At 41.4% G+C, this 13025-nt stretch overlaps 1 protein-coding gene across 2 annotated transcripts in view; it reads left to right on the plus strand.

Annotated features, from left to right (window-relative positions):
* The window catches only part of mib2 (MIB E3 ubiquitin protein ligase 2), a 50494-nt gene extending 38030 nt beyond the window's left edge, over positions 1–12464 (plus strand). For both annotated transcript variants that reach the window (XM_049580651.1, XM_049580650.1), the window contains exons 14-19: positions 4306–4432; positions 4577–4837; positions 7346–7524; positions 7768–7961; positions 8184–8249; positions 9731–12464. In XM_049580651.1, coding sequence (XP_049436608.1) covers positions 4306–4432; positions 4577–4837; positions 7346–7524; positions 7768–7961; positions 8184–8249; positions 9731–9972 — 1069 coding nt within the window. In that variant the 3' untranslated portion in view covers positions 9973–12464. The remainder of the gene's footprint in view (positions 1–4305; positions 4433–4576; positions 4838–7345; positions 7525–7767; positions 7962–8183; positions 8250–9730) is intronic.
* Positions 12465–13025: the final 561 nt, after the last annotated feature.

Genomic DNA, 13025 nt, shown 5'->3' on the forward strand with positions numbered 1-13025 from the left:
CATGAGTGCAGTATGTGGACAGACTGAGAAGGGGAAAAAAAAAGAGTCGGCAAGCAATAACTGCAAGCGAGAGAGGAAAAAGGAACGGGAGTGGAGGCCGCAGTAGACAGTCATTTAATAAATGTCCGATCTGTTCTGGCAAGTGTCATATGTGCAGTGCTGGGAGTTTAGGCTGCACTCTCCGGCATTCATTTAGCTTGACATCAGCCGCTGCGCCAAAAGTAGAGAGACAGGATTTACAGTGCTCAGGATTGGCTTGGTTCACCAGTTCATTCATACATCACCCGCAGGCCTACAGTACATTTATACAGTATAGGTGCTGTGTGTTTGTCATGTTTTCCGTCTTTGTTCTGACTTAAATATGAATTGTAATATACAGTTTGAATATGCAGACGACAGATTAAGGCCAAACACATCTCATCACAGTTTATGTCATATTTAACATGGGAGTAATCTTTGTGGAGTGAATTCAAAACTCTTAATTGAAATGTATAGATATTGTGGATTTTCCTCACTACACTCTTTGATGTTCATCCACTTTTTATTTGTACAACCACCAAAGTACAATCTGTACCTCTGCCCCCAAGTAAGTCAGTTGATTGCTTGGCCGTCCTCCTCTTTGACAGTCCAGATCATCCATAAATGTAGTTTTTCTTTTTGATGCAACAGTGTTTGGAGTTCCCTTTGAGCAGCTGTGGCCCTCTGTTGTTTTTTCGTGACAGAAAGACGAGAACGTTTTGTTTATTAGTGTATTTATTTATTTATTGTGAGGAAATGGAAAAAGAGGGCTAGAGGCCAAGTTCACAAACAGTCCTGGGAAAGAAAAGACACAAGGCAGGCAGCCAGATTTCTTCAGGAGTTTTCAGTTTGACAGAAGAGGCAAATGGATGTACAGTGTGTTTAGTGTGTTAACTGTATTTACTCAAAAAGAGAGAATATTTGCTGGGATTTCTCCCTCTTCCCTGTAATCTCGCCTCCTTGTAGCTCTTTTGATTTCTCATCACTTTCACCAGATCCCTTTTGGTCCCCAACAGTTTGTTCAGTTTGTCCTATTTACTCCCATCTTTTTGGAGTTATTGCGTCTTTTGTCTGACACACACCAGACAGATTTCACAGCACACTCACTCTCATAGCTAATTATACATGAAATCAAAATCCTCTCTTTTTTTCTCTTCGTCACTCCCAGCGTCAAAGAATTAGTGGTACATTTCTTCTGCTTTGATCAAGAAGCAAGTTACAAACAAGCATGATGCAGACTCCCAAAAATAACCAAATGAGGACTTCAGTCTCCAGAAAGTCATCACCAGCGTGGCCGAGATGCCCTCTGGCTGTTGTGTACGGAGGCATGTTTGTACAAAAACTGCCCCGAAACGTCAGCCCAAGTCTGAATATTCATGAGCACACAGAAGTAACGATTATGGAAATGATGCAGAGAAATGAGAGAGCAAAGGTGACGCGACAGACATGGCGTCTCTCCTTCATATCTGCGAGGGGGAGCTCTTTAGATAACAAAGGTGCTCTGGAGACGACACAAAAGCAAGAATGATATTTCCCTCAATACCTTTACGGCCCCCAACACACACACGCATGCACGCATACACACACACACACACACACACACAGGGCTGCATTGCAGGTACAAATGACCTCCAACACAATGTCTCCCCAACTGCCTCCATCCTTAGTAATACACCCAGAGGAGATCCCAACCATACGTGACTGTACAGTACATGTAACAAAGCAGCCTGTGCTCTCAGCAGTCAGGCCCTCCAGTAATGCATTTTAAATGTATCAGCAGTCTGCTGCTAATGAGCCTGTAAATGTTGTAATTGTTTAGTTACCATAATTAAAGCTACATTAAAACTGCTCATTTTTAAACTGATGCAAAAATGATTGCATTTCTCATGTTCCCTGCACACCACTGGGAGCATTATACAGTGTAACACAGAAAAGATAATGCTATCTAGGTGCATCATTGAAGAGAGTTGGTGTGTTGATGAGCAGTTTGTTTCAGTGCATCTGTCACTCAGTCTAACACTTAGTCATAAAATTTACAAGGTTGTAAAATGACTAAAATCAAACTTCGGAAAGAATTCTTTACGTCATGAATTAACTCTGTTTTGATTGTGCTTTTGTTTTGTTAGTTAGGGCCAATTGTTAATTTTTAAAAACTTTTTGAATAGAGATTTTTGTGATACTTTTTTCCCTTCAAACTTGAAATAATGTGTATATGGTACATAGTCATAGGAGGATAGCTACAGATTGGTGCGGTGGAGGTGCTAGGTGAAGAGCCTTTTCAAAATAATATGACATAATGAAGTAATCGTAATTCTCATACGACGGAAAAATTATTTTTAAATGCAGTTTTTACATCGGTCATCTGTGCTTCAGCTGTAAAGCTTGCTAACATCTGAATACATACAGGGTGTCTGCAGGTCCTGAAAATGTCTTATATTCACTTAATTTATCAAATAATAAGCCTTAAAGGTGATTAAACTGTCTTAAACTTGAATTTGCGAGGTTGTAATTGCCACCAACATTTTACCTAACTTCAATTATCCATCTATTGATGTACTTTTGTCAAAATGAGTCAAGCTATGCTGCATGAAAGTCCACATTTCTGATGTTACAAATCTTTAAACCTTCCTCTGAACCTTATACGTCATTTAACACCTGCACTTATTGGCAAAATGTAGACAAAGCTAGCTCACTCTAACAAACATAGTACTACATAAAACCTACCTCTGCACAGGACTACATATATACTACTTACCTTTATACCTACCTGCAATTCTTGAATAAGAAAAATATGGTTTGTCCAAAAATCGGTCTTAAATAATTGGGTTAAATATTATCTTGAAAAGGTTCTAAAAAGCATTAAAAATGTAAGTGTCTGATACCTATAGACACCCTGTACACACTCTGGATGTTTGTCCCTGTGGTATGTATTGCATTGACAGTGTTTTGCTTTATAGTAATTGGTTGGATTGGCAATGAAGTAGCTTGGGTTGTATTATTGTATACATCATTGGTTTTACATTATATTGATGCTCTGCTGGATGTCTGCATGCTGGTTACTGAGCAATGTTTTTACATCCTCGAGTTTTTTCATTACTAATAAGAGGTAATGAGGAGCTGTCTGTCTGTTGAGAGATGCCGGAAGCAATAAGCCTCCTTCATGTGCTGCCCATCAGTCTGTTTCATTCTGATATTATGATTGATCTTAAAAAACTTTATGCCAGCCTCATTTATCAACACCACTTTTTCCCAACGGTAAAATCCAGCGGTGCTAACATTAAAATTGGCTGAACATCCATAGAAAGTTTGGGTCACATCGCACCCAAGCCTCCATGGTAGCATGCCAGCTTCCTGGGTACTCGCTAAGGCTGTCGGCTTCAATTTCACACGCCATAAAGCAGGCTCAGCTACAGAGCAGAGGACATCTCAACAGTGCAGCCCGGCCTCACACTGCAGCATCAGCCCGCTTCATGAATCACAACAAAAAAAAGTTGTAATAGTCTCACTTCACTGAATGTGGTGTCATCCTTCAAAGAACGTCTCCTTTGTTAAACCTCACAGTGAAGATAACATGCTAAAATCTGACAAAACTGGGTGGATAGTTATAGAGGATGGTTAAAGTTTGTGACCTTGAAAGATTTGAGCATTTAGTGTTAAGCTGTGTTGAGCTGTGAGGTGGTGATTGTGATATTCTGTCCGTATTATAGCTCGCTGGTTTCATACTGAATGTGAAGAATGCAAGCTACAAGGACGACAGTGATCTACTATTATTTATGTGTAACACTTTGGGTAGTGGAGTATCACAGAAAGGGTCAGTTGGCTGTGTTTAGTGAGAACTGGCTGCCTGTTGTGCTTCAGTGTTTTCTCGTTAGATCAGCTTGTTAACAGTTGTACAGCAGCTGCGTCTCCGTCCAAGCTCCTGTCAAGAACACTGAGCTTCATATTCTGAGAGGTGTACACAGGCTGCAGTCATGGTGTTGTAGATGCGCTGTCACTGTGTGTGATCAGGTTCATGTATTTAACACTGTGTTTAAAATCAAGACATGGGTATTAAAGTGGCTTCTAATCATATTTAAACAGAGAGTATTGATATTCATGTTCGACAAGCTGGGCACTTTATGGTAACATCAACATTTAGCAGCCTGCATTGTTTTTTTTTTAAAGTGAGAGACAGTACAGTAAAAAGCACTGGAGCATCTATTACAGATATAATTGTTCTTAATTGAAGTCATGAGCCATGAGGAGTGTTGTGCTAATTGAGTCTTGTGTTGTTTGTTCTGGCGGCAGGGCCACAGAGAAGATCCTGGCCAGAGCGCGGCAGCTGGTGGACGTTAAGAAGGAGGACGGCTTCTCTGCGCTGCATCTGGCCTCCCTCAATAACCACCGGGATGTAGCTGAGATCCTCATCAAGGAGGTGAGCTAGAGACAAGAGAATCAGAAAAATGTTTTGATACACTTCACTGCTACTTTTTAATTTTTAGTAATTTAATACGGATTTGTTTTATTCATTTAATTCAAAATTACATGTTTTTTTTCTTCCCGTTATCCTCTTCCACAGGGACGCTGCGACATCAACATCCGCAACAACCGGAACCAGACGCCGCTGCAGCTGGCAGTGACGCAGGGCCACACTGACTTGGTGCAGCTGCTGGTGTCCGAGGGTGCTGACGTCAACATGGAGGATGAGGACGGCGATACGGCCATGCACGTTGCCCTCCTCCGCCCACAGCTGGCCAATGTTATGCTCAGCCCCGCCGTGGGAACCAGCAGCAGTGAAGAGAGCAGCGAGGGGTGCTCTTCCACATCGCTCTACTGCAGGGTGAGAACCGACGGGGGAGGTGGCATGGTGTTGACTTGTTCCTTAAACACGTTATTTAAAAAGCTTGAACTGTGATAATATATGTCCACATTAAAAAAGTAAGCTTTACTACCTTACATTACTCACAATGGGAAGGGATTTTAATGTAACTACAGCTGCTGAGGGATGCATTACCACTGAATTGTGGTTATGTTGGGGCTTAATAAGCCGAAGAGAGACACCACAACTTTCAAAAGATGAGAAATGACGTCTAAATATTTGAGACTGCTGAGCGTGTACATTTAAGACTAAAGAGATGGTTACCAAAGACGAAATAAATGACCAAAGGAAGAGCACATGAAACATTCAAAGAGGAGTAAATATAGCCTGAATGAAGGGTAAATAGATATTAAAAGGAAGGTAGATTAGGACTGAAGGTGGGAAAAAAGGATTAAGAAAGTAAAAAGACTCATAGCAAAGTAAATAAAGACTTAAAGGATACTGAAGCAAGGAGGGATTGGTAAACAAAAACAGACAGACGGAATGTAAAGGTATTTGTTTATAGTGGGAGTGGTTGATTTAGGATAAAGGATTTAGTTGGCTTTACGGGGTAAATGAGGGGATGAATGGGTAAGAGGCAGGAAAAGAAGTCAGGCTGGATTACTTTGAGGAGAGGGTTAACTGAGGAGAAAGGACGTTGCTTTATTGTGTAAACACGGCAGGAGAGAGGGGTTAACTAAGGAGAAAGTTGTCAGATAGGAGTGCACTAAAGTGGTACCATGTGAAAGTGAATGTGGGCATTACAGCTTTGTTTTCTGGAGGAAAACAAAAAAAATTGAAAAGAGAATTGCACATCTTAATAAGCACATGAATTTAAGATATTAAGTCTCCACATTTAGGATTTATTTTCTCAGAAATAAAGATTACCTCGTCTTCGACTTTAATCTCATATCGTGGCTTTAAGAGCAAGTACTGGCAAGAGGCCGAGAACGATGGTGTAATGAAGGGAAAGAACTGAAGTGCTGAAAGGTTGAGAAGTGAAGAGGGCCCACTTAGTGGAGCAATATAGATTTGGCACAGACAGGGCTTTAGTTAAGATGTCCATGATAAATTTAAGAGTACGGTGTAAACACGCCATGTCATTACTTCCCCAGAGGATGTATTGAACTTGGATAGGACCATGCTGTGTTAGTTGAAGGAGTCTAAGAGAAGTCATATGGTGTTATGCATCAACAGAGGCATACAAATCTGAATCCTCAGGCCTCCCTCTATTACATCTAACCGTAATGTGACACTTTGACATTTTGAGTTGTGGTCTGTTTTTCTCTGTTAAGTCATTTTGTGTAGTGCTGTAGTCAACAACACAGTCAACAACCAGCCATAACAACATCATTATTCAATATGGCAGGCAAAGGAAAATGCTACTGCTAGCACAAATAGTTATTTGAATGAGCTCAACAAGCCCTTGAGTGAACCTTAAGGACACGTGATTATTCGAGTTTAGTAACAGTAAACCGGCATTAATTGATTTTTTTTTTTTTTTTTTTTTGGGTTGAGCACAGCAAGCTGTAAACACAGCACTAACACATTATCACCTTATAAAATCTTTATGTGAATGTGTTAGCATGATGAGCAGGTAGCATACAGTTGGTGTAACTAAGCTCTTTCGCAGTAAAGGTATGGGTCATAAACTCAAAACAGTGAGCTGAAAGATGCTAAAACGCTCTGTAGAGCTGAGGGTAAAGTTAGCATTAGGTTATAATTCTCTGTTGATTATGAGTGACATTTCTCATATTATCTATAGTAATTTAATGTTAAAATGTTATTTTAAACATTGGTGTCCGCATTAGCCCAGTATGTCACCATTGGTGCACCCCTAAAAAACGTTAGAGCAGCTTTAAACTCCTGCATTGTAACATTATAACTGTGTCCACCTGATAAGGATCAGAATTATAATGTCACAGCATCTCGTTTAATCTTCCTTGTGCTTTTCAGAGAGCCGTTTACTCACAAGAACTAGTTTTAATCTTCCATGCTAAGAGACCTTGACTTTGGGCTTTGTGACTGTTACATCAGTTGGTGTTGATATCATTGTGCCAATGAAGAACGTCCTTTCCAGTCTACATGACCGCAAACACTGCAGCTCCACTCAACATCCTGGGCACCTGCCAAGCCAGCACACACACACACACACACACACACACACACACACCCCATGAAGGTGGCTATACTTGAGTGCTCAGGGCTGTTTTGGCCACTGTCAGCAGATGAGTAATTTGGGGAGTTCTTCAGTGCTGATTAGATTTGGGTTTATGTTTCAGCCTTTGCTGGTTTTACTTCATTTCTTTTTTTTTTTTTTTTAGCTCACTGTCAGCTGTGACCTTGACTAAGTTTTCTCAACTTCCGCCATTTCTACAGTTCTTAGTGCTCGTGCGAGTGTGTTTGTAGATTAGGGACTGCCTTGAAATGATGTTAATTTTAACTGCAACTTCTCTCTCCCTCTCTTCCAATCATGGTGTGTATCCACAGCTGAGCGCTTCAGGTCTTCTGGGGAATACCGAGCTGAGTGTTGGTGCAGCTATCGCTTGTTTTCTAGCGCAGGAAGGGGCTGACATCAACTACGCCAACCACAAGGGAAAGAGTCCCCTGGACCTGGTGGCAGACAGCACCATGATGCAGCTCATCAAGGGCTTCTCTGAGAAACACAGGTAGGTGTCTATAAAAGCACTGCTAACATTCATAATGCTTTTGGTAATATTATTAACCAAAGAGTAGATTTTTAAGGCCATGTTGTGTTTCAAACTGCCTTTTTACATGCAAATGTATTCTGAATTTTAAGATGGACAAAAATCAGCTGCTACAGAAAATGTTTCTTTGTGTGGGAATCACTTTAGAGACAAATGAACTGCACTCGGTTTTCTGCGTTGTTAAAGCCATGTGTTGTCTGTCAGGTTGCAACGTCTGCAGGCCATCACATGTGGACAGGGCCTGAGCAGCGCCAGCCTGAGGCGGGTCCACACTACGCCCAACACCATGACCAACCTGGTTCTTCCCACACCGCCGGGTCCCAGTGAATGCCTCATCTGCTCCGAGCTGGCTCTGCTGGTTCTCTTCTGCCCATGCCAGCACAGCGTGGCCTGTGAAGGTGGGTGGAGACCTGAGTTAGTGGAAGACTATGTGATGGCCAAAAAAGGGGCTTTATTATTTTTTAAAAAATATCTTAACGTTTCTCTACCATTTGCTTCACTTTCTGTCTCGGATGTTAAGTAACGCAGACATTTTTCTTGATACTGTAGGTGCACTTTTTCTTGTATTCTCTTTGTATGTCTTCTGTATCTCCATGCTGATCTGGTTCTTGTCTTAACAGAGTGTGCCCATCGAATGAAGAAATGCATCAAATGCCAAGTCACAATCACCAAGAAAATTAGACAAGGTAAGAAGAATCCCATTATTGTTGTTATCGGGGGTGTGTCAATAGGAAAAGGATGGCATGGAACATTTTTAGACAAAGAATTAGGTCCTTTACACACACATATATATATATATATATATATATATATATATATATATATATATATATACACACTCATGTTTGGAACAAACATATCCCTTGTAATAGTGGCAGCTTTTATTTCTGGATTTTTCAGTTTGTTTTTTGTTTTGTTTTTTCAGACAGCAAACTTTTTGATGTTGTAGTTTATTATCTACATGTACTGTATGTTTCTTTTTTTTTTTTTTTTTAAACCAGTTAAATTTAGTTTTTGGAGTTGTGACTGATAGTTGCCGAAACATTCATTCACAAGGTTTTTTTGTTTTTTTTTTCCAAAGCCACATACTCATTCTGCATTTTTTTTTTATACAGACATCCCAAACAGGATTGAAAATCTGTTTTAGCAGCAGGGATGTCAGTGGTTAACTGTTAATTGGTTAATTGCAGAGAATTGTTTTGACAGGTTTAGCAAGTTGGTCTGCAGGTTGATTTTGCTACCTTTCAGTTTACTGCACTGCACACCACCACAGGGTCTTGGTGCTAGCATTAGCTTGCAGCGCCCTGCCCAAATTTGAGCCACAAACCTCCTTTAGCATTGTTAACTACTGTTAGCTGTGTTGGCAGTGTCAGCGCAGCTAGTGGTGCTAACATAGTTAACAGTGCTAACAATGCCAAAGGGGGTTTGCACCTCAGCGTTGAAGCCACTTGGTCACTGGGGTGACCTGGGGTAGACTGGAGGGTGGCTAGCGGTAATTGCTGAAGGAGTGTCGCTGCCACCCTGCCCGGGTGGTCCGCAGTGCAGAGCAGCCAACATTAGCTAACAAGTGGAGACTGGAGCGTGGGCAGTGGGCACAACGTTTCTGCATGTAACGTGGCTAGCTGTCTGTCTGTCTGTCAGTAAAGCCAACAACAGATGAAATAAAAGGCAAGAAATTTGTGTCAGAAAACATTAAATTTCACCACTTTTATGTGGCCAGTGCTTTGAAATGCGGTGTTAAAGCTCACTTAGACAGTGGAGCACCGGACTAAAAGGAAAAGCCTCTTGCATTTCACATTGACTAGATAGTTACTGGTTGATGGGTGCAGGGCTTTGAAAAGTAAGTTAACTGAAACTGACATCCCTATTTAGCAGTGATCACTGTGTTAATGAGAAACAGCTTTGAATGGTAGGTTAAAGCACCTCTGTGTCGAGGACAAGCTATCAATGAAATTGTCAGACATTCTGAGTCATGCTATCCCTGGTCAGTTGCTGCAGTATACAGCCTTATTATCTGTGAACCACCTGCGCAGTGAAACACCTTGCTCATCTTGCACAGCTTTCATAACATCAGAAAACAACCTACAGTTACTATTCTGTCTGCAAACTCAGTTTTTTACTGCTATGACATCATTGATATTGATGACAACCCCTCCAAACTCCACAGACCAAACAGAGGTAGACTGCAGCCCCGGCACTGAGAACTCGGAGCAGCACAATCTGCTGGAGCAGCTGCAGTCTCGCTACCGCCAGATGGAGGAACGAATCACTTGTCCCATCTGCATTGACAACCACATCAAGCTGGTCTTCCAGTGCGGACACGCCTCCTGCATCGACTGCAGCGCCGCGCTCAAGACCTGTCCGATCTGCCGGCAGACCATCCGCGAGCGCATCCAGCTGTTCGTCTGAGTTTCTCTGTCCTCTCAGCTCTTAACGACCCAAAGAGGATGTGGGAGGGGGCTGGGGAGAAGCGGGGGTGGGAGGGGGCAGCTGTTACCTTTTGAAGATCCAGTGACGTTTATCTGCCTGTCGCACCCTCCTGCTCATCCCTCTCCCCCCCTCATCGAATGCTCACTCAGCTCATAGGTTGCTTTACAAGAAAACGCTGTGTTACATCGCTGAGAGTCCACCGTTTGTTACATTATGAGTAGTTTCCTTCTTGAGCAGCGCAGGCGGAAACATGCCCATTTCTTAATTTTCAGCAACAGAACTGATGTTCCGCCGAGCCCAGCGGGACGCAAATGAAGCGAAGTTGTGGCGGGAGGAAAAAGGTCCCCCACCTCCTCTTTTCCTTACTCCCACCCAGCCTCCACCTCCTGTAATCTGTCCTATCTTTGCTGCTTTAAGTGGATGTCTGTTACCCATCATCCTCTCTGGCTCTCTGGCCCCCTCTGTTTACAAGGCTGCGCAGAATCAGTCCCCGTCTTCTCGCCCCTCAGCTTGTCCTGTGAATTATGTTTGCTCTCATTTGTACCAATCTCTTAATAATCAGTGTTAGTCTCTGCAGAGGGAGTTGGTATAACTAAAGGCTCTCTATATAGTCCCCAGCCACTCGCCTGTATGCAAGGGGAAATACACACTATATATGCATGAATATATGCATATTGTAAAGCTGAAAATGACTGTGTTGTCATGGGTGATTTGTCGTCGTTGTTGTTTTTATTTCTCTCTGGTTACATTTGTGGTTTTTAATGTACCGATCAGTACAGGTTTTTATTTATGTGTGAAAGGTGGTATTACTTAGTAATGTCCTTATTTTAGTTGGTGTTTGCTTGGCAAAAATGTTTTTATTTCTACTGAACTTCACCCCAAGCCTATGTCCTCTACTCAGGGTATCAAATCATTGAAAGCACTTGTGATATCCATAACAGGTTAAAGAGCCCCCCCCCCACACATACCCACCATTACAGAGCTACAGTGTAGGGGATCATTTTAGTGGAGAGTCACTGAAAGAAAAGGTCATAAAGTTGTGCATAGTGACTCAAAATCACTATAAACTTTAAAAGTTTGGTTCTCATTAGTGAAATGAATGTTTGCAGGAGAGTTCCTGCAACAAAACATCCAAAAAACACCCCCTAAAAGTCATCCAAGTATCCCAGAAGCAGCAGTCAGCTTTACAGCATTGTGTTAGTCTGCCTGTTTGTGTCTGAAGGCCGCAGTCCATCTGTCGTCTGGCGTAGAGAACCCCAAAAAGCAGCGGATGTTCGTGTTTCGTTAATTATCCACCAGACGTGTTGTGAGATATAGAATCAGAAGGGCAAAAACGTGACATTGTTGTGTTGCACCTCTAGTTCCACGTCTACCTTCCCACTGGAGTCATTTCAGAAGAAACCCCCCCCCCTCCTCTGGAGTTCTGGATTGTACATCATCTTCATCCTTTCTAATGTTTTGGTGTGTTTTCTTGAAGGGCTTATGCATATGAGAAAAAAAAAAAGTATCTATTTTAATCGTTATTTAATTTTTATTTTCTATAACAAACTTCCAGAGACAGGAGGGTTTTTTGTCTTCATTAGATCCCAAATTTTGGGAGAGCCAATGTTAAAGATGTACATTTGAATGTCGGGGAAGAAAAATGTATCCTGTCTCACTCTGCCTTTTTTTATGTGTAAAGAAAAAAAAGATGTAAGAGACGGAGCTGGAGAGACCGAGACGTATTTACCACAAGTTTTACTTTGAGGAAAGAACTTTTACATCTGTGCCAAATCGCATGAGGATGTGCATGGGCATGCACGCCCGAATTTATCTAGATGCACTATGCTAAACCCCTCCGAGCTCAAGCGAGGGTTCAATTATTCCAGCAGTGTGAAGTAAACTAAAAAGCAGACGTTAGTATTTAATTTTGTTCAAAATAAGAAGTGTTATCTCAGCACACTCAGTTACTGGTGTTAGAAGTTGAGCTAATGGTGTTAGCCTCCTAACTTTAGCTGTAGTGCTCTCAACCTCATGTTCTCAATGACAAGTGACGCTACACCCATGTTCAAAATATTATCAGTCCCATATTGTTTGGAGCTTTTTACAAGTATATATATTTATATTTTGTGAGACATTATCAATCAAGGGACAAGTTTCGTACAGAAATTTCGACATTTTAAGGATTGTCCATCGGTGTTTTAAGTTAATGGTTTTACAGGCAAAGGCAATAATGTTTTAGAAAAACAAGGAAGATGTCTGAGTTCTTTCTTTTTCTCCCCCTTAAGGAGGTCGTCTGTGAGGGCGGGAAACAATTTCTGTATAAAAACACTATCAAAGCAGCAAATGTTACTATTGGTGTTTGTACAGTTCAGCTCTTGGAGTTCTGATGTTGGCCTTACTGTCCATTCCTCCTCTGTTGATGTTTTTTCAGTTGTATTCTGTACAAAAATATTTTGCAATAAATATGGAACTGTTTTCTAAGGACTTGATGTAGATGTTTTGTTGTTGTAGATGTTTTAATTATTTGATTTTTATGCCTCTGCGCCGACGATAGCCACGGCTGGAGGCATTATGTTTCCAGGTTGTTTGTATGTCCATCTGTCCTTTTTAATGAATGCGACAGGTCAAGAATGTCCTCAGGGAATTTTTCAAATTTGGCGCAAACGTCCACAAAGGTCAAAGTGACCTCAGAAAAACAGACTTTTGGCCATAATTTGAGACTTAATAAGATAATTATATTTCACACAAATGTCTAAGAGGATAAAATGATGAAGTGACAACATTTATATCCACAGGACAATGATCAACCTCACTGTGACATCATAATCTTATGTAAAAACACTTACCTGGCCATTATTTAACGTCATATCTCAGGAACAGAAGGTGAGACGTTTGGTCAGATACCGATTTGGTGACCCTAATCTTGGGTGTCCATCTTGAAACTGTGCTGATTGTATAGATCTTCTGTGCTGCCAGGTTTAAGATGTGTATGAAGCATCCACTTTTAGAATTTGTAGCTTCTTTGCACCAACATCCATATTTAAAGCATT

This window comes from Epinephelus fuscoguttatus, linkage group LG7 (genome assembly GCF_011397635.1).
Source record: "Epinephelus fuscoguttatus linkage group LG7, E.fuscoguttatus.final_Chr_v1".
In the NCBI taxonomy this organism is placed as follows: domain Eukaryota; kingdom Metazoa; phylum Chordata; class Actinopteri; order Perciformes; family Serranidae; genus Epinephelus; species Epinephelus fuscoguttatus.